Source organism: Branchiostoma belcheri, unplaced genomic scaffold (assembly GCF_001625305.1).
Source record: "Branchiostoma belcheri isolate BF01 breed outbred unplaced genomic scaffold, Haploidv18h27 scaffold16, whole genome shotgun sequence".
Lineage (NCBI taxonomy): Eukaryota > Metazoa > Chordata > Leptocardii > Amphioxiformes > Branchiostomatidae > Branchiostoma > Branchiostoma belcheri.
In genome coordinates this window covers 1383522-1402636 of record NW_017803046.1, presented here as the reverse complement: position 1 = coordinate 1402636, position 19115 = coordinate 1383522, and the positions used below count along the sequence as shown (strand labels likewise).

General features: G+C 41.6%; 1 protein-coding gene and 1 pseudogene across 3 annotated transcripts in view; one reads left to right on the top strand and one right to left on the bottom strand.

The window, feature by feature from the left end:
* The window catches only part of LOC109466037 (probable serine incorporator), an 18597-nt gene extending 9690 nt beyond the window's left edge, over positions 1 to 8907 (top strand). Inside the window, exons 2-11 of one of the 3 annotated variants that reach the window (XM_019763572.1) lie at positions 201 to 385; positions 1055 to 1137; positions 1433 to 1526; positions 1660 to 1703; positions 2138 to 2311; positions 2522 to 2620; positions 2970 to 3120; positions 4233 to 4351; positions 4792 to 4915; positions 5189 to 8907. In XM_019763572.1, coding sequence (XP_019619131.1) covers positions 201 to 385; positions 1055 to 1137; positions 1433 to 1526; positions 1660 to 1703; positions 2138 to 2311; positions 2522 to 2620; positions 2970 to 3120; positions 4233 to 4351; positions 4792 to 4915; positions 5189 to 5336 — 1221 coding nt within the window. In that variant the 3' untranslated portion in view covers positions 5337 to 8907. The remainder of the gene's footprint in view (positions 1 to 200; positions 386 to 1054; positions 1138 to 1432; positions 1527 to 1659; positions 1704 to 2137; positions 2312 to 2521; positions 2621 to 2969; positions 3121 to 4232; positions 4352 to 4791; positions 4916 to 5188) is intronic. The other 2 variants (XM_019763571.1, XM_019763570.1) reach the window with 2 other exon arrangements.
* Positions 8908 to 9443: 536 nt separating this feature from the next.
* On the bottom strand, positions 9444 to 18636 carry LOC109465985 (annotated as a pseudogene).
* Positions 18637 to 19115: the final 479 nt, after the last annotated feature.

Genomic DNA, 19115 nt, shown 5'->3' with positions numbered 1-19115 from the left:
AATACATGTATTGAGCAAAAAGTTTGAGCAAAAATATTCAGCAAATATCTCTACATGTAGTTTGGTTTGAGTTGTATATGGATGCATGGATGTTGTTATACATGACTTTGCATGATAATTAGTTACATGTACTATTGACTAGTATTGTTGTGATGTTTTTTTTTTATCTTTCCTAATGTGTTTCACTTTGCTGAATCTAGATCCCAGGGTTCAGTGAACTTTGTGACTGGTTCAACCTGGGCCCCAACTGTAACATCAGCCAGCTGATCGGTTTCATGGCCGTGTACCGGGTCTGTTTCTCCATGGCAGCGTTCTTCTTTCTACTCATGATCCTCATGATCAACGTGAAAACTAGCCAGGACTGTCGAGCAGGCATTCACAATGGGTAAGATGTGTGCTGAGTTTGTGCCTTATACCATCATTAAAAAAACACACACACTGAATAACTCAAAATTATCATATAAAAAATTGTCCATACTAGATCTTTGTACACACCAAAAAAACAGTTACTCAGTCAACTGGATATGATGTTGGAAATGGTCAGATGTTTCAGGTATCAATAATATTATTGCTCCCTTTCGTCAGTGACACGGGGGGTCTCAAAAACAGCAGGTTTTTAACCACAAACTATAGATTAAGAAGCTTTGGAAGCCACAGTTATCATTGCATTCATTCTGTTTTGAAGGAACTAGACTGATGTCTACATAATAATTATTCATATACATTAACTTGTTAATGCATACCTATATAGGCTGTAAAAGTTATTGAACTAGAAATTCAACTTCTTATCCTAGCTGCCCTGAATATTTTGGTAGCTGATCTACTTCTGACCACTACACGTAGTTGACACTCTTATAAGAATAGTGTTGCCTTGAACATGGTTCAAAGTTTGAAAACTTGAAAATCCTATGATTTACTGACCAGATGAAAGTTGTAACCATCCACTGATGGTCAAGAATGATTATACAATAATTGCCTTGTAGAATTATATAATAATAGTGAAAGATTGTAAAGACTTCTACAATGTACATGTGTTCTGTCTATGTGTCCCCAGATTTTGGTTCTTCAAGCTTCTGATTATTGTTGGCATCTGTGTGGGAGCCTTCTACATCCCTAATGAGCAGATCTTCCAGCAAGGTACAGTCAATATATTTCCAGGAATCCTAACTTCGTCACATTCTCAATGAGGGATTTTGTTACGTTTCAATCTGCCAGTACCAAACAATGCAAAAATGCATATTCTAGGTCAACATGATTCCAAAGTCACTCCTTACAAGTTACAGATAATCATATACTAAGCCCCATATTTAGCCCCATGCAGGCCCTCATTCAAGCATGATCTGTTTATAGGAGAACATATGCCGTGGAATTTCATGTTTTAATTTGGAATCAACACTTTGGCACTACATTGTCATGATGTTATTTCCCCCAGTGTGGATGTACATCGGGATGGTTGGAGCGTTCCTGTTCATCCTGATCCAACTCATCCTGCTGGTGGACTTCGCTCACTCCTGGAACTCCAACTGGTGAGGATGTACATCACATGATTCACTACTACCAGGGCTCGAAATACAGTCCTTTTTTTTGTACACCTGTACTGGTGTAGCCTGTGTTTACCACAGCGTAGTGACCTTAACTTTTTGTATTTCCCTTGTCCAGGGTGAACAGGGCAGGTGATGAAAGCTGCAGCTGCTGGTATGTAGGTAGGTAATGACTGTAAACCACTTCTCCTGGCAACCAAACAGCAGAAATAGAGACTTGCAGTATACGTATGGTACACGTTGTGTATTTCTTTCTAATGACACATGGGGAAATTGAGCTACAGCTAGAATTGACAGGTGCACTGATTGTGTTGTAGAATTTCTTTCTGTCTGAAATCAACAATTTATGAAATAATGCCATAGCCATATTTCATTAAAGCCAATTATCTTGTCTGCCATCATTTGTACATTTGTATATGCCTATATCCAAACTAAAAAAAATAGTTTTTAAGCATTTGCTATTATCCAATAATTTAAAAAAGTAGTTCTATTGTCCATAATGAATTATCCAGAGGATAGTAAGTTTGTTACTCTGTATGTTTATAACTAAAAACAAAGACTCTCTCTGACTTGCTATGTGTTGTGTGTTGTTGCAGCCCTGATGATCTGCACCTTGTTCTTCTATGCCGTCACGCTGGGTGCGTTCATCGTGCTGGTGTTGTTCTTCACCAAGCCTGCCGGCTGTGAGCTCAACAAGTTCTTCCTGGCTCTCAACCTCATCCTCTGTATCCTCATCTCCTTCATATCAGTGCTGCCCCCCGTACAGAAAGGCAAGTAGCACAGTTTACAGATATACAGATACAGTATGAGATAGAGACAAAGGGTGCTATTGGAAAATTTAGCCAATGACTGAATGAGCTCTCTGCTTTTGTAAGGGAATTTGGGTAAGTATAAATACTTGGTCAGTGGGCTAAAGATTATAGCATCATTTATAGTCCTATTTATTTGTCTTTGACCCATCTTTTTTTTTTACTCTGCAGCTTCTCCCCGATCTGGACTTCTGCAGGCCTCTATTATCTCAGCGTACTGCATGTACCTGACCTACTCAGCCCTGTCCAGTGAACCTGTGTCCTATCACAGTAAGTCTTAGCCATTGCAATTCCTGTGTGTTTGGACCTGAAAGAAATGAATGAATGAGTAAGAGAGAGTTAGTAAGTGAGTGAGTCAATGGATGGATGGATGGATGGATTTGGATGGATGGAATGATGGATTGATGTATGGAAGGATGGATGTATGGAAGGATGGATGTATGGAAGGATGGATGGATGGATGGATGGATGGATGGATGGATGGATGGGTGGACGGATGGACGGATGAAACAGCTAGGACAAATGACATTCATGTTGTATTCCGTGCATTGTGGAAACTAAAGCTAGAGAACTTAATATTATGTAACAACCTTAATATTATTATTATGATTGGTTCCAGTGGGGAGTGTTTTCAACGCCACCCTGAATGCCACAGTGGAAGCTCAGGTGGAGGATGGCTGTGTCCCTTCAGAGCTGGTGCGATCAGACAACAGGATCGTGTCCGGGGTCATCGGCATTCTCATCATGTTTGTCATGGTTGTCTATGCCAGGTAGGAAGTTAACACATTCAACACAGATTACACAGTTAAGCTTCTGTAACAGTTTCACTCTAACTTTCAGCATTAATGCCAGATGCAGAGGGTTTTATTTTTGAAAGCACCCTCATACAGAAATCAAGTTCTGAATATGTGATTCACAAACATAATAATAAGGCCCATACTAATACCCAAAATACACATACAATACATAAAAGAGCCCAACCAAAGTTGAGTAAGGGAAGGAAGTGAAGACTGTATCCAGAGAAAGAATGCATGTTTCTTCAAACAGTAGTTGTGTTATGACAGATAAATATAGCCCAATCAAGTCTATACAACCACATATAACTACTGAGCAGACTGCAATAAAATGGCTAATACATGTAGATATCCTGCCATGAAAGCTTGATGCAGATACAAAGACTAAAAGTAAAACAGTTACTACATAAATGTGTTGTTAGGAGTTAATGTAAAGTTATACATGTACTACATACTAGCTGTTTGTTCATCTTGCTGTCCATCCATTCAAGCTTGCTTTCAACAAGCCATGGAGGCGTCGGGACGTAGGTACCCACAGTGCTTAGCGAGTGGATGTGGCTCAAATCTCACCTCCCTTCTTCTGTAACACTCTCAAGATCTGTACAACTGTACTCAGCACTTTTTTGTCAGAACTTTTGTATAATTCTATCACAAAGTTGTTATACTCAGTAGTACTGAATTTGTCTGATGAATGTGAAAACTTTACACTATACATTTATCTTCCTTTGTCCTAGTAGATGTGTATTGTATTGTCTTCAACTTACTACTCTCTAAACTGTCAAAGCCCTGAACCAACCAATGGGACATGCAATGAGTCATTTGTGTGCTAAGACTGGAGGCCTGAGGGCAGGAGGTTAATCTGGTGTGACTGGCTCTCTAGCTACAGTCTAAGAATCCTGAAGATAAATGATTAATGATCAAATGGCATTAGGATGGCTTAAATTTTAATTTGCCACCCAGGGGATCTGGGCTGAGGTGGCATCGGAGCTGAAAATCCAGCATCAATGAAGCATCAGTCCAACATTATACAGTCATTACTTTAACAAACTGAAGGTGCTTACATGTGATAAACTTGTCTCTCTCCCCAGTCTGCGTACCTCGGCCCAGTCTGACAGACTAGGCGTGTCCACCTCCAGTGCTGATGCAGCAGAGGCTGGGGATGCGGGGTGCTGCGGATGTTGTGGTGGTGTGGAGGAGGATGGGGGAGGTAATTGTTGTTAATCTTTTTCTGGTCATTTTTTAAATACTTCAGCTGTGTTCTAGCCAGCCTGAATTTTGTTTGACATAACATCATGTTGAGTGCTGAAGGCAAGACAATCCTAGGGGGTCTGGGGCATATTCTCCCAGGAAAATTTTTAGTTTTGACCCTCTGAAATTGTATTTCCTTAATTTTCAGGCACAACTTTTGCTGATAGTTGAAGCTATGGTTAATGTCATCTCTTTACACACTGATTTTGTCCATCAAAAATGATGGATGGGGCAAAATTTTGTCCATCATGAAGCAGGAAAATTCCATCAAAAGATAGATGTTGGCTAGAATAGTATTTTAGTCTTCAACAATAATTAGAAGTACATGTACAGTTGTATGTCATACAAGACCTTTATGATTCCCTGCCCTTTTGTCATGAATGAAACTGTTTGTTCCAGATGAGGATGGTAAGAAGATGGTAGACAATGAGCAGGACGGGGTGGTGTACTCCTACTCCTTCTTCCACTTTGTGTTCCTTCTGGCCTCACTCTACATCATGATGACACTCACCAACTGGTACAAGTAAGTCATAACACAATGTCTTTCAATTTTAGATTGTGTGTTTTCTATCCATCAATGTTTAATGTCTTGTGTTTCAGAATATACATGCACACGATAATTAGTCCATAATATATTGAGACATATCAATCATCTTTAATATACATCGGTCACCTGTATGATTTTATGTTGTTACATGTGTAGTCATCATCATGTCACACATTAGATCATACAAGTCATACGTCATTTCATATCAATGTTACAATGTTTATGTCAAGTGTTTTCCCCCCACTCAAGCCCAAAGTCAGTGCGAGACGTGCTTGCGTTTGGATCAACCTGGGCGGCCGTATGGGTGAAGGTGGCGTCCGCTTGGATTTGCTTCGCACTGTACCTGTGGACACTCATAGCCCCCATGTGTTGTCCCGACCGAGAGTTCCCCCAGTAACCACCAGTTGTCAATCATTCGTGTAGGAAGTGGGCAAGTGACAGTGGTTGGTTGGCACTAATTAGTCCTGTCAACATAGTTCTGGCAAGATTTGGCAGCCATTGGTACCAGTAATACAACTTACAGAAATTACCAATCCTTACTTTAACAAAGGAAATATTGAATTTCACAAAAAGCAAAAAAAGGTTTTATTATCAACATTGGTTTGTGCAGTTGTCATTCCAAACCAGAATTTTGTTCACAGATGCATGAATGGTCTCTGTGTATATTGTTTACAAATTTCCCGTGCAGTACATTTTGTCTGAGCATTGAAAATTGGAAGAAAACTGAAGATGCATGTCTTAGTTTCTTGTGGTTGACGTAATGCATTTTGGTTGAGTGGAAGGAGAATGGTGGTGGTGTTGCGTAGCCGATGACCCCTCTTTGGTGACCCTTCCAATCTGCAGTCACCATGCTTACTTCTGATGGCATCTGGCAGTGGTAGCATCTGTGTGTTCTCACCAGTGTTATTTCTTTGCAGCCATTTGTTTGTATGCTCCTTGTTTTCATAACACAATTCTTCAAGGAAACAACAACTGAATCTTGCCATGTATTTTGTCCCTTTTCTGCAGTTTATCCTAACAAAACCATAGACTGTTTTGTGTTTCATTAAGTTTCATAATGTGATATCTTTAAATCTTTATTATTTTTTTATTATTTTGGTCTGGAAATGCCAGATTGTTGCTGCTTGTACTGCAGGTGCCTATCTTTCTTCTTGAATGTGTACTGTATACTGCTACAGATATGCACAATATTTTTCCATATCTTGTAGTATGGTGGTAGAGGCTTGCACTGTGTTGAGTTTTAATCTTAAATGCTTGGTGTAAGCCCAAGGTGCTACTCATGTAGTTTCTTCACTATTATAATTTTCTCTTCTGGCCACCCCCATGAAACTCCTTTCTTCCAGAAATCATGGCTTGGTGCTGATGTGTTCTCAATACTGGGTGGGATTTGGGCAACACAATTTGGTAGAAAGTTGGTCAAAATATGTGTATGTACAGGAGGATTGGCCATGTGAAACTGTGTGGCATTGCCAAAAACTAAGCTGTACCGCTACTCAATATTCACCATTTTGGGTGCGCTGGGGTGCACATAGTTTACATAAATTGTCTGAAATACCCTGCACTGAAATGCTTCACAGTTTCACATGGCTAGTCCTTTGGTACACATCCTTGGCCAGCTCTCCACTAAATGGTGCTGTCCAAATCCTATCTAGTGTTGACTACATGTACAAACACCTCAGCACCGTGCAATGACATAACCAGTTGAAAGGTGTTTAATGGTTGTGCTATCAGCACAAAACAACATGTGCCTTTTTTATCACATCTGTGCTCTGGTGTTTGCATTGGCTGACGTGTAGTTACCATAACGTCTTGTTTTCTGCCTTCTCTCCACTCTATAGTCCGGGCAGAGCAAGCATTGTAAACTTTGGTTTCTCCTGGGCCTCGGTGTGGGTGCGGCTGTCCTCCTGTTGGGCATGTATGGTGGTGTATGTGTGGACTCTGATCGCACCAATCTGTCTACCAAACAGGGAGTTCTCATAGGAACATTCTTAGAGTCTCTTACACCTCGTGGAAAAGTTTCTACTGTTAGAGACAACTTATTAGTGGCCAATGGGTAAGGATGAAGGGTTTGATAAGAAGGGATCTTTTTAGATGTTTTTAAACAGACATTTTGAAAATCAATAGGCAATAGTAGCAAAAAGCAACATCTTTCAATAGGATTTTTCTGTAGCAAAGTTGAAATGTAATTCCAGCAGAAAAATTGGACTTACATGTAACGTTACCCAAGACAGCACTTCTATGATGTCATATGATACAGATATAACATGGACTTTGGTGAACATACAGTAGATCATAAGCACTGACCACTGTGTCACATGTTGGAACTTACAGTTCAACTTTGCTTCAGATTGATTTTAACTAACTCAGATGAACTTTACAACTAATGACAAGGATATTTGCACATAACGTCACAGACACCATCCTGGTTGGTTGAACTTTGAAGAGTGAGTGCAAACAAAATATGTGAAAATAATAATTGTATTTTCATGAAATGTGTTGTGTGTCTTCATCCCCCACCCATGGATGTAAAATGTTTGTCAATTTGTACTACATGTAAAGAAACTTGTATATTTTACATCTTCTATTTTTTCAACTCATGTGAATTGTTGGCTTAAGCCTTCATAGGAAAATGCCTTATTTTAAATGTTCAGGAACAATAACATGTAACCTCAATCCATGAAACCACACTTGCCGTGTTGACTTATTTAGTTGCTTCACTCAAGTTTCATGAATTTGATATTTCATTGACGTTAGGCAAAAAATGTTCAATTATATGTAGTTTCCCCATTCAACAATACACATGAAAGTGTGCTAGTAAATCAGTTCACTTAACCAAATTATACACTTTTAGTAATTAGAAACAATAGTAAGAATGGATTTTAATTGAAGAGATTATCCGATTATAAAGCCATACTTTATTTGATGACCCCTCTATTGGAGTATAAGTATACACCACCAATACTGGAATACAGTTTTTTCCTACCAGTAAAAGAAACATTGAAAAGAAGTAACAGTTGAACACATTTGGTACCATACATGTATATTAAACTGGACCAATAAAACCTGTACCATAAGTAGTCATGTATCTATGAAAACCATAGTGTTGTAAGCTCAACAAAATAACATTCGCTATAGTTAATAAGGATCATTATGACAGTGGCTGCAAAGGTGTCTTGATGCTTGCCTGATGAACCATGTTTGTGTACAGATTTATTTTGTTAGTAACAGTCCAAGGTCAATGCAAAGAACATGTTATTTTAAATATTGTACATTTATTTGGTGAGTACTAGTGGTGTAGGTTGAGTATTTCCTTGTACAGCAAGTCAACAAATGTTTTTAGTTGTTTGATTTAACAAGTTAATCAAGGATCTAGTGATGTACATTGTATTACTGTAAATTTGTCTTTTTACAATTGTTTGATTTATAAGCTGCTGATCATTCTCTTTACAATAGAATCAAAAGTGTAAGTATAGGAGAGATTTACTTGTTCTTAAATTAGTGCAATTGCTTTTAGCAATAATTGTAACAATCAAGAGAAGATACAAATTTGCATACAACAATTTTATTCTAATCTGATGCAGGGTGTATTTACAAAAGTTTAACATTGCATAACGATGTGATATGATACATTATGTTTTAGTTGTGTACAATGTAATATAATTATGCACATCATCTGCTAATCTGGATGTATTTCACTGATAATATAGATTTTGTACATGTATGAAAGGTGATATTTTTAGCATTTAGGATCTGACTTTATATCATGCAGAAAATGCTTACATGCATCCAACCAACCACTGTCTAAAGCTTATACAATTGCCAGAGAAAATTATGAGGTGAACTGTGAATTGATGAATGTAATTTTGTGTGTGCATGTGCAATGAAATGTCATTAATAAGTTTTATTCAAATGATAATCAAGGCTGCATGTTTGCAACTGTAGCAGAAATTAAAGTGTCATGAAAAATATGTGCATGTATTATCTAGCCTGTCTTTTTTTTTAGCATGATTGTTCAATGAAGGGTTAAAGTTCCCACCCGAAGTATGTACATATGGTGACATAAGGTCTGCTGTGTTCCTATGATCACCGAAAAAACACCAAGCATAGCAGTTTATGAGGTGAATGCAGGCTCCAGATTGGTTGAACACTTCTGGCTATTTGATGACAATTATTGATGGATGTCCAGTCTGTTTTGGTTTTCAATAATGACAAGTGAAAAGGAATGGTTCATTACACCACGATATACCAACCCACAATAATGTAGATCCTGGTTCCCAAGGCGAAAGTGATAGATAGACAATAGTATGGCCAACAATTATTTAGTTTGTCACATTTTGTCTCTTGAGATCCACATACGTCACTGCACATGGGCCTAGGACAATAGGAGCGTCTTGGTATTCCGCTGTGACAAAAAGCCTCAACCCCTAAGCACAGGCGTCGCCAAAACACTGAACAGCCTTGCATATTAAACTTAACTCACGGAACATCAACACAATAACATGTAGCTGACCTCGATACAGTAAGACTTTGTGGATTAATTTCAATGAAATAACGTCCACCGTCGGTAGCAGAGATTGGATATGATACATGTACATATTTGCCTAGTATTTGATTGGCGGTCTTCAGATCGATATCCAAGCCGCTCATAGCAGTAAAATTTTCCTGCTACATTTTGTCATGGATATAATTAAGCGGGTGGAGAAGGGATAGTGTAACTCGTGTTACTGTAACCTTCAACACTCTTGAGATAGAGTTTGTTAGTATCATGTTAGTTAGTAGGTGGTGACTGTTGTGTCCAATGAGGGCCAATATCCGGATGGGAAAAGATGGGTTGATGTGAAAAATCACCGATCAATCACATGAAGTTTTTCTCGTGAGATTTGAACACGGCCATTTCGGACGCGCCGACGAAACTTGTTTGGTCGGAGTCACTAGACATGGGCCATGGGTGGGGCTGGCAGTCGGAGGTGGAGCTTGTGGTGAAGCCGGAGTTGGCGCTACCCGAGGCGACACGCCACGGAGACTCGCGCCTGGACAGCCGGGACCCGTCCCCCAGGTGGGTGGCGTGGGTATTCTTCTTAGAGGACGTGTTCCTGCGGAAGGCGGCCTCGCAGCGGCGAAGCATCGAACGATTCAGCACAAAGGCCAGAGCCACGAGGAAAGCCTGCGTCGCGCTCAGCACCGTGAAGATATAATCTAGCGCCAGGCTTCGCACGAAGGACACCGCAAATCCCAACCCCCAAGTGAACCCCAACAGGACGGTTATGCGGACGTACACCCACAGGAGGCTGCGGCTCTTGTCACGCCGGATCTTGGACACCGCTTTGGTGGCCTTCTGAAGAGACACTACGGTGAGGACCATGAAGATTGCGTTGGTGACCAGGACCAGCGCGACGGGGCCGCCGAAGACCGCCAGGAGAGCGTACGGCTCGCCTATCCAGCACGCCTGCCCGCCGTAACCCACAGTGACGGTGGTGATACACGGGCAGAAGTCCACGAAGGCAGTCACCCCAACAAGAACAGCCGGCAGCAGCCAGGTATACAGGATGTACAGGCGGTAGGAGTTGAACCTGCCCTCGGAAATGCCGCGAGAGAAGGTGCTGTGGAGGTCAAAAGCCAGAGCGCTCATGGTCAGGAAGGCAGCGAGGAAAAGATAGTGGCCAAGAACGGCAACAAAGTAACAGAACGCGGTGGAAACCTGCGCGACCACCCTGCCCAGAAACACCGACTGGGCCGCGGTAAGCGTGATGACGAGCTGCATCTTCAGGCGCCCCGGGATGGAGTGATATTCCCGGGTCACCACGCACAGCGCCAGGTACACTATACCGCCTACAGCCGACAGCGCTGTCAGGGCAATGTTCAAGATACCGCTGACATTGTCCTCCGTGTGATGTGCCTCGGTAGTGGGGTAAGTCTCCGGCGTTGGCTTGTCACAGTCCGTGCAGTTGTCTACCGTGGAGTTCGAGCTGCTAAACTCTTGGCAGGGTTGTTCGTCTATGCTTATGCCTACTACCGAAATGCCTCCGCCTGAGAGGACCTGCGTCTGTCCCTCCACGCAGATCTCGCCAGGTGGCGCTTGTGTGGGGCTGGTCATGATCTCCCGACACTGGCGGCTGAGGAGGTCGTAGGCGCTCCCCGGTGGACACTTGCTGGCGGAGTGGGAGTTGAGCGGGTTGAAGTTGAAGAGGATGGAGAGGGAGAGGAGGTGGAGCTGAGAAGCACCCCCGCACGACCTGCAGGACGTCATGCCGCAACTCAGGACCTCCAGCTCCTGGGGATGCACGCCTTCGCACTGGGCACAGTACACGTTTCTGCGGGAATGAGAATTATCATTACATGTAACCCCAACTCTCATAATCCCGACGGATAGCATAGGACCACCACATTTGCATAAAGGTGTTATCGAGACTATCTCCTATAAGAATGTCTTGAACACCTAGATACTTAAGCTTAGTACTTAGAAATGTGCTTACAGTATTTCGGGAGTTACTCCTGCAGCATATACTAGTAGTAGAGCCCTTTAATTTTAATGTGGTGGTCTCAGGATATACCCAAAGGAATCATCATAAGAGAGTTGACGTTGTACATTTTGTGCACGTACTAAAACATCATACAAAATCCACAACACCATAAAAGTGAGAGTTATCTACACATGCTGAAATCTGTGGAAAAATCTCACCTGTATATGCCGGTATCTCCGCTGACATACGCTGCGTGTCCCGCGCACAGCTCGGCAAAGCAGTGGCCTCCCTGGTCCCCCCGGTAGTTAGTTTTTCTGGGCACGCACTCTCTAGTCTTGACCAGCGGCCTGAAGTACACGCGCCCCTGGCCGGACTGGATGGCAGCGATGGTGGCGTTCAGTCTCGCCTCTTCCGACCCAACAAGTTCAAGGTTACCGCTGATCCCCAGGGTCCAAAACGTGACGTTGTGTGCGCCATTACACGCCGCGCAGTAGACGTTCCTGTACGCGACGTCGGACGTGACGTCGCTGACAGGGTTGTAGAAGATGACGTCGTTGACGTCGGTGTAGTCCACGTCGATGCGCAGGCAGCCCTCGCGCGTGACGCCGTCGGTCCAGGCCGGAGGACAGCTGGCGACCATCCAGACGTAACTGTCCGTGCCGCCGTTCCACAGACACTCGTACGGGGCCGTGTCGTTGGGTACAGCTCGCGGCGGGTCGCCCGACGGGACCCCGTCCGCGGCCGAGCAGTGGTCCGAGCAGCAGGTGCCGTTCCCGACGCACGACTCCGCGCAATCACAGAAGGTCTCCGCCGCTCCAGATAACACATCTGGTCCACAGCGCCAAGTACACGAGTCGGCCATGACGACGGGTCTGCTGGCGGTTTCCAGGTCTGAAATACAATGCAGGTTCACGAAATAAATAAGACAATATAATTAACTTGTCAGATTGTTTGAAACGATGCGATATTTACACATGCATCACACCACATGCACAGAACTTGATATAAGGAAATGGAATACTATACGACTAGGTTTAAATTATCACACATTAGATTTAAACCTAGTCGTATAGTATTCCTGTTGAAACAATGTACTGAGTTTTGTAAAGTTGGAAGAAAATAAATTCTTCACTTCTGGTAAACTATGCTCTACCACACCACACAACACAACACAACACATCACAATAGTTATCACTCCATTCTACTTATTAATTATTATAACAGTAACGTACTCTTTGGCGGACCAACTCCCCTGGCATCTTATATCTCTATTTGGCCAATTTCTACTCTTGCCAAACGCCTCTTGAAGGCTGGTAGAGGCTAAGGATGGACAGTCATGTCAAACTTACCATCGGTGGTCAAAGAGCCTCCACAGAAAGTGTCTACATCCTTACAGCAGTCGTCGAAGAGCCGGCACCTGGGGTCGCACTGGCACATGGTCCCGGGGCTCCAGGTGCCGCACCTGTCGCTGCAGGTGTCGTTGGGGTGGCAGGCGGGAGGTGTGGGGACATACAGCAGGGGCGGCGGCGTGGTGGCGACGGGGACGGGCGGAGGGCCAATGGGTGGAGGGCCGAGCTCGCCGGGCCGTGGGCCTGCCACGGGGAGAGAGCAGAACAGAAGTCAACAACATCTTGTCATAACAAATGGATTCCATCCATTGATAGGTATCACACTTACAATATTCATGTTGTAAATAATATATATAGTTTTATATACATAATGTCGTAGTCCATGTCATTGAACTTCACTTTGAAGAGTTGTTCTATCAAATTTTCTGTTATACCCCTGGCGCTATTTTGTTTTTTGAAGAAGCGGCTTCGAAATAAAATGCGTACTTACTACCATTTTACTATTTCCCGTATGGGATACTTGGCAGGACAAAAAATCGGCTAGCAAGTTATATATATTGTGAGAGTTTGTCGGCATCAACTAGAAAGACATCTATTTTTTTGTAAGTACAACGACAAAAAGTAATGTAGTAACTTTTGCTGTTGCGGTGGGGAAGCTTTTCGAAGAAGTTCGCACCAGTAACAATATAGTCAAAAGCGACATGGTTGTAGTACAGTGTTAAGTGTTTTTTTCTGAGATTTGAGAGTCAGAAGGATTGGGAAATGCACATCTACTCCCGAGTTTTGCACATATTTATGAAAACCTACCACGAATCTGAATCGTATCAGTTCTGACGTTTTTTATTACCCCATTTTCATATCTAACATCCGATAGCAATAAAATAAAATAAATACACCTACCATCATTCTGAGCGGCCACCTCTGCAAGAAGAAACATCAAAGCGATCGCAGTAGCGGAAAGCGAAGCTGTCGTCCTAACCGTCCCCATCGCTGGGCACTTCTCTTTTGACAACTATTCTGGTGCGCCGCAAACGACTTCTTTACCACTCTATAGAGAGCCATAAAGTAATTTTCCGTAATCATGGATACACAAAGGAAGTCGTAAACAGCCTGGGAGAGTGTAAATCATCGCCCTTTGAGGACCCAGGAATGGTAAACTCAACCTGCTACCAGGCTAATACTGGACAACCTACCAACGCACCATCACTATAGCATTGTTTAGCGTTCACCGGTGTTTTGACGCAAGTGGATATTTGGAAAAGGTAGCCGGGTTGACACATAGTTGTGGCACACGGTCCATTGTGTAACACAGCGCACAAAAGGCTGTGATGGCTACCATTACAAGAAACATCTGGCCGGTTCCCTGGCATATTTCTATCGGTTTACAATATAGAGCTACCATTTACGTTTCTTAAGGGCCCCACTGTCAAACCAATTTCCTAATCAACCCAGATATAAATGCCTGAAAGTGTACGCAGGTATCCGTGAAGAAAGCCCGTATTGTATGTGGAATAACTTTTTAATTTCACCACCCTGGAACCGACTCAGACTTGTTTGACACCATGCTTGATTCATACACAAGACGGCATCAATTCAATTTCTGGGTTCTCGGATTTTTGTAGGAAAGTAATGGAGCAGGCAGGCAAAAGTTTTAGACGAAAATGTTGAACAGGCGTAGAGTATTACATACAAGGCTGGTTAATGTTTAAACAAGGAATTTTCAACTTTTGATAGAAAACTGGAATGACTAGGACGATAAGGACTTTGTTTCACTGTTGGTGGCAGAATATGAGCATTTTTTGATCGATTCACATCATGAATGGTACAGATGAAGCATAACAATCATATCAAGTAAGAAAAAAGTATATAAATGCAAACATCTTTCATTATTTTTCAACTTTATTTCAAGTTCCATCTATTTCTGTCAATCAGAAAAAATAGTAACATCTCAAATTACAATTTACAGCACACACTGTACATGCATACAAAATTAGTTAGAAAAGGTATGAGTGTTTAGAATTCACGAAATCCTGAAGCTTGGTAGGCACTATACGATGTGGCATTGCACTTCAAATTCAATATCAGATTCTGAAATCTATATCAATGATAAATATGTGCGTATCAACATGTCATTTGCATAGCTGTGTATATAATGTCATTGATATGAGATATACACAGTATAAACAAATCTGTTTGGCAAAGTTCACTTCCAGTCTCTGATTTTTTCACTCCAGCATGTATAGTTTACAATAAAGTCCCCCATAATCAAAACAATACTAATAAATGTCAAGATGAACATAAAACTGCATGTATTTCAAATTTACCATGATTCATGAAGCCCCTACCTCTATGAGTAATACATAAGCTATTGATCTAAAACTGCAACAGTTAAGTACTTGCCTACTTACATGTACATGCATGCATGCCGAAGCTTCTTAATATAGGAATCTATATTTTGATAGAAATAAATAAGCAACTAACCTTACATTGTACATCACAATTTACAATGTTATTAATTACATGTCCATGAAAGAAACAGCATTGGTTCTTCTGATAACTTGTTTTAAAATGCTTTTTGAAACATCTCAATAAACTACAATTATAATTTAGTAGAAATATATGCTGCGCCCATTTTCAATGCAAATACATTATGTAGAACAATACTAACAAGAAATGCTTTCTAAAAAAACTGGACTGGAGGACCCATCTGCTTGGGTTCCATATGGTTATGTCTTAAACACCCAACATCCAACCATGGAACAAAGTAATGTGATACTACTAGTACCCAACACAAAACCTTTCTGACAATTCTGTGAAGTTCACATCTCTTCATTTTTTTCCATCTGTTTTGTAGACCTTTTTGTGAAGATATTGTAAGTGAACATTCTCTTCTTCAGATACAAGTACCGGTACAGACCATCTGTGCTGTACAGAAAACTGTCCAAGTCTTAATTTTTGCATGGCTCTATTTAAACATGTCAGCATTATGTACATTAGATTGATAGGTTTAAACAGCTAAATATGTAAATAGTGTAAGTGCATTGTTGACATGCACTAACATTGTACATGAAAGTTCACAGTAACAAAAAAATGAAAGATCTACAAAGGTCCCAAATCAGATTTTTTACAAGCAAAAAAGTGTATAAGGTCAATGCGAAGGGGGGAGGGGGTAGATAGAGTTTGGAAAAACATGAAAATAGGGTATGCTAAGTTTCTAAGGTTTCCTGAGATCAAAAATTATGGTCACAGGGGAAGACTGAAGCCTTGTGTGACTTGGCAGGGTCACATGTACAACTGGTCCATCTGTAAATTTTTCTTCTCATTATTTGTCCACAAAGAGTACTTCATCTACGGTCATGTCGTGTTCTGACACAGGTATGTGTTCACACATCTGTTCCCTGAACGCGAGAGCGATGGTGTACGGCCGTCCCGACGGAAGCATGGCGCACTTCTTCAGGTAGCTGTCGTAGTAGCCCTTCCCTCGTCCCAAACGGTGGCCCTCGGCGGTGAAGCCCAGTCCAGGCATGATGATGAGGTCTAGCCCACCTAAGGGTGGAAAAAAATAGGCTAGAAGGAAGGAAAGAGCAGGGACAGACGGAAGCAAGGGGTCAGTTTAGAAGCTGTCTTTGCCGTGATTGGTCAGGACATGTAATTGCATTAAAGGAAGCAAAATGGTGCAAAAAGCAGGGAAGTGATAAATGCGTTAAGCAAGTTTGGTGGCATAGCTAGAGTCAGCAGTGTATGCTAGCTACTCACCTATAGTGTCATCTTCATCCTCTGTTAGAGTCCCTACCATGCACTCTCCAAGACAATGCCTTAAAACCACTCAAGTAGTAGCTACATATCTTAGTGGGGGTTAGATACAGATGAATATAAAGCCTCAGATCTAGAGTTATAATCACTTACATGTCTCTTAGTACATGTCTCAGTACAATGATGATGACAAAGTTGGAGAAAACATGAGCATGAGGATATAAAGTTGACATGATGCAGAAATATTGGCATGAATGAGCAGAAATAAGTGTTCACAAGGGCTATAAAGAACATTACTAGTAATGATGGCATGCAAAGTACCCAAGAATTGTCATAATCTGATGATAGGCTACATGCGGTTAGGTAAGGGGTAGAGATATAATAGAAATGATTATTATACGTGGACTGTAAGGAATTTTCATGCACTGCAACCTTGAAATGCACTTGTAATTGTGACTCTGTGTTCTAAAAGTACCTGTTGCGAAGGCTTCTTCCCTTGTGTTGTCATCATCTGGTGGTTGTTTGATCTTCCATTTAGTCAGAGGTAAGCTGTCATAGTCCTCCTGGGAGTACAGTCTCAACATGTCCATCTTGTCACCAACATACCTGAAAAAACAGCACGGTCACTTTTATACAGGGGGACTGGGTACCACTACACTACACAAGCAACTCTTTCAGGTCTCGAAATACGTTTTCTGCATAACTTCACCAGCATTGAAATTGATGATACCTGCACCAGACAAATTCTACCTGTACCACTCAGAATTTATAGGAGGGGTTATGGTTAAAGTCTACTCAAACTTAAAATAACTGCTCAGATACCATTGCCATAATTTCTTTTATACTTTATTCATAGGGAAGTCAATGCAGTTTAAAAATCCACATACTTAGTACATGTAAACCTAAATTTGTATATAAAGCCATGACACGGACCAGTGCAGGTGCACAGAAATACCTGCACAGCTCCTATCTGCCTGCACTAGGATGCATAATACATGTATATAGTATTTCAAGCCCTACCTTTGAATGAAATTAGTCAGACTGCAATGCATAAGAATTATTCTATGTTAACAAAGTATGCAATACACACAAAAAATTCTCACAATGGCCTCTACATGTAGTTGTACCTTGGTATGAAGACCCTCTTGCCATGCTGGAAGATGTGCCTGAGGATGCCTTCTGTACAGACCTCGTTGGAGAAACTTAGATACAAGGAGACCTGCTTGCTGGCCTGGTACTTTGGGTTAGAGATGAGCTAAAAATACAAAACAAGTAAGGAAAATTATAACTTCACTGTTGCTTGAAAATTGCATAATTTTTTTTACATGATACATATATGTATGGCAATTTATAATGTTACAACAATTCTAGGAAAGTAATCTATGAAGTAATCTACAGTACTAACCGACTATATGTTGTATATATACAGTACATGAAGAGTGACCCAAACTGGAATTCCTAACCAGGCACAAGTGTCTACTCTACTTTATTCTACTCTATATACTAGTACTTCTAGTACTTGTACATTTCCAATGAGGTATAAAGGTAATATAAACCAGGTATTATCCTGGTGGCTTATTCTTACTTCATTTAATCTTACTTAATATGAACATTTCTCAAGATGTAACTTAGGAAGTGTGTTTCGAAAGTACACATGAGCGAAAAGTTTCCCTAAATGTAACGTTAATACAATTGATAAACTCATTTTCTTTACTTACTGTCACGAAATTCAAACACATTCCAATCTGGGTATTTACACGAACATTTTGAAATCTCATACTTACAGCATACTAAGTAACGTTACTGGTTTAATGGTCAGACAAGATTCATCACAGACTTAACTATTTATGTTACCTGAGGGGTGTGTCGGGGGTGGGGCCATTACGTCAAAAAGGTCGATAAGGTCACTCACCTTTGAAGTCAGGAGGCAGAAAACCTCTTTACACGCCTTCACACACCTACACACACCCTCAAAATGTAACTTACCTTTTGTGCTATAAGTTGAGATTGTCTGTACTTCTCCTCTTCCGTCATCGCGGCCAGTCTAGCCTTGATTTCCTTCCGCAAAGCTTTTTTTGCTGCGTGTACAGCACTCATCGCCGCCATGTTTTTCTTGAACTATGGACCGGCCCAGTTTGCGACACTGTCGTAATCGCTGCTTGGGACAAGCGCCAAGCAGACGTTAGTGGGGAAGCTTTTTGTTTGTGGCTGTTGACAGGACGGTCCTGTCAGTAACAGAAAGTACTGCACTGCTGACATAGCCTGGGTACCATCCTGGCCCAGTAAGTTAGTTTACGTAAACTAAACCAGGATGGTACCCAGGCTACTGCTGACAGGTCCGTCCTGTCAATAACAGAAAGTATTGCACTTTCCATGAAACAACAGGTTCAACGGCTTAGCACGTTAACGTATACTCGGGCGCTTCCATTGTTAGGTACTTCAAAGACGCTCTCTCTAGCCTGGGAAAAGTTCAACCTTTACGCACCTGAGGCAAAGCTAGTTTGGCGTGCGCGTGTGTGTGTGTGTAACTTACTGTATTGTTTGTGTGTGGAAGGTGTTCAGCGCCAGGGACAGGTAACTGTATTTTTTTGTGTGTAGATGTAGTGTTCAAAC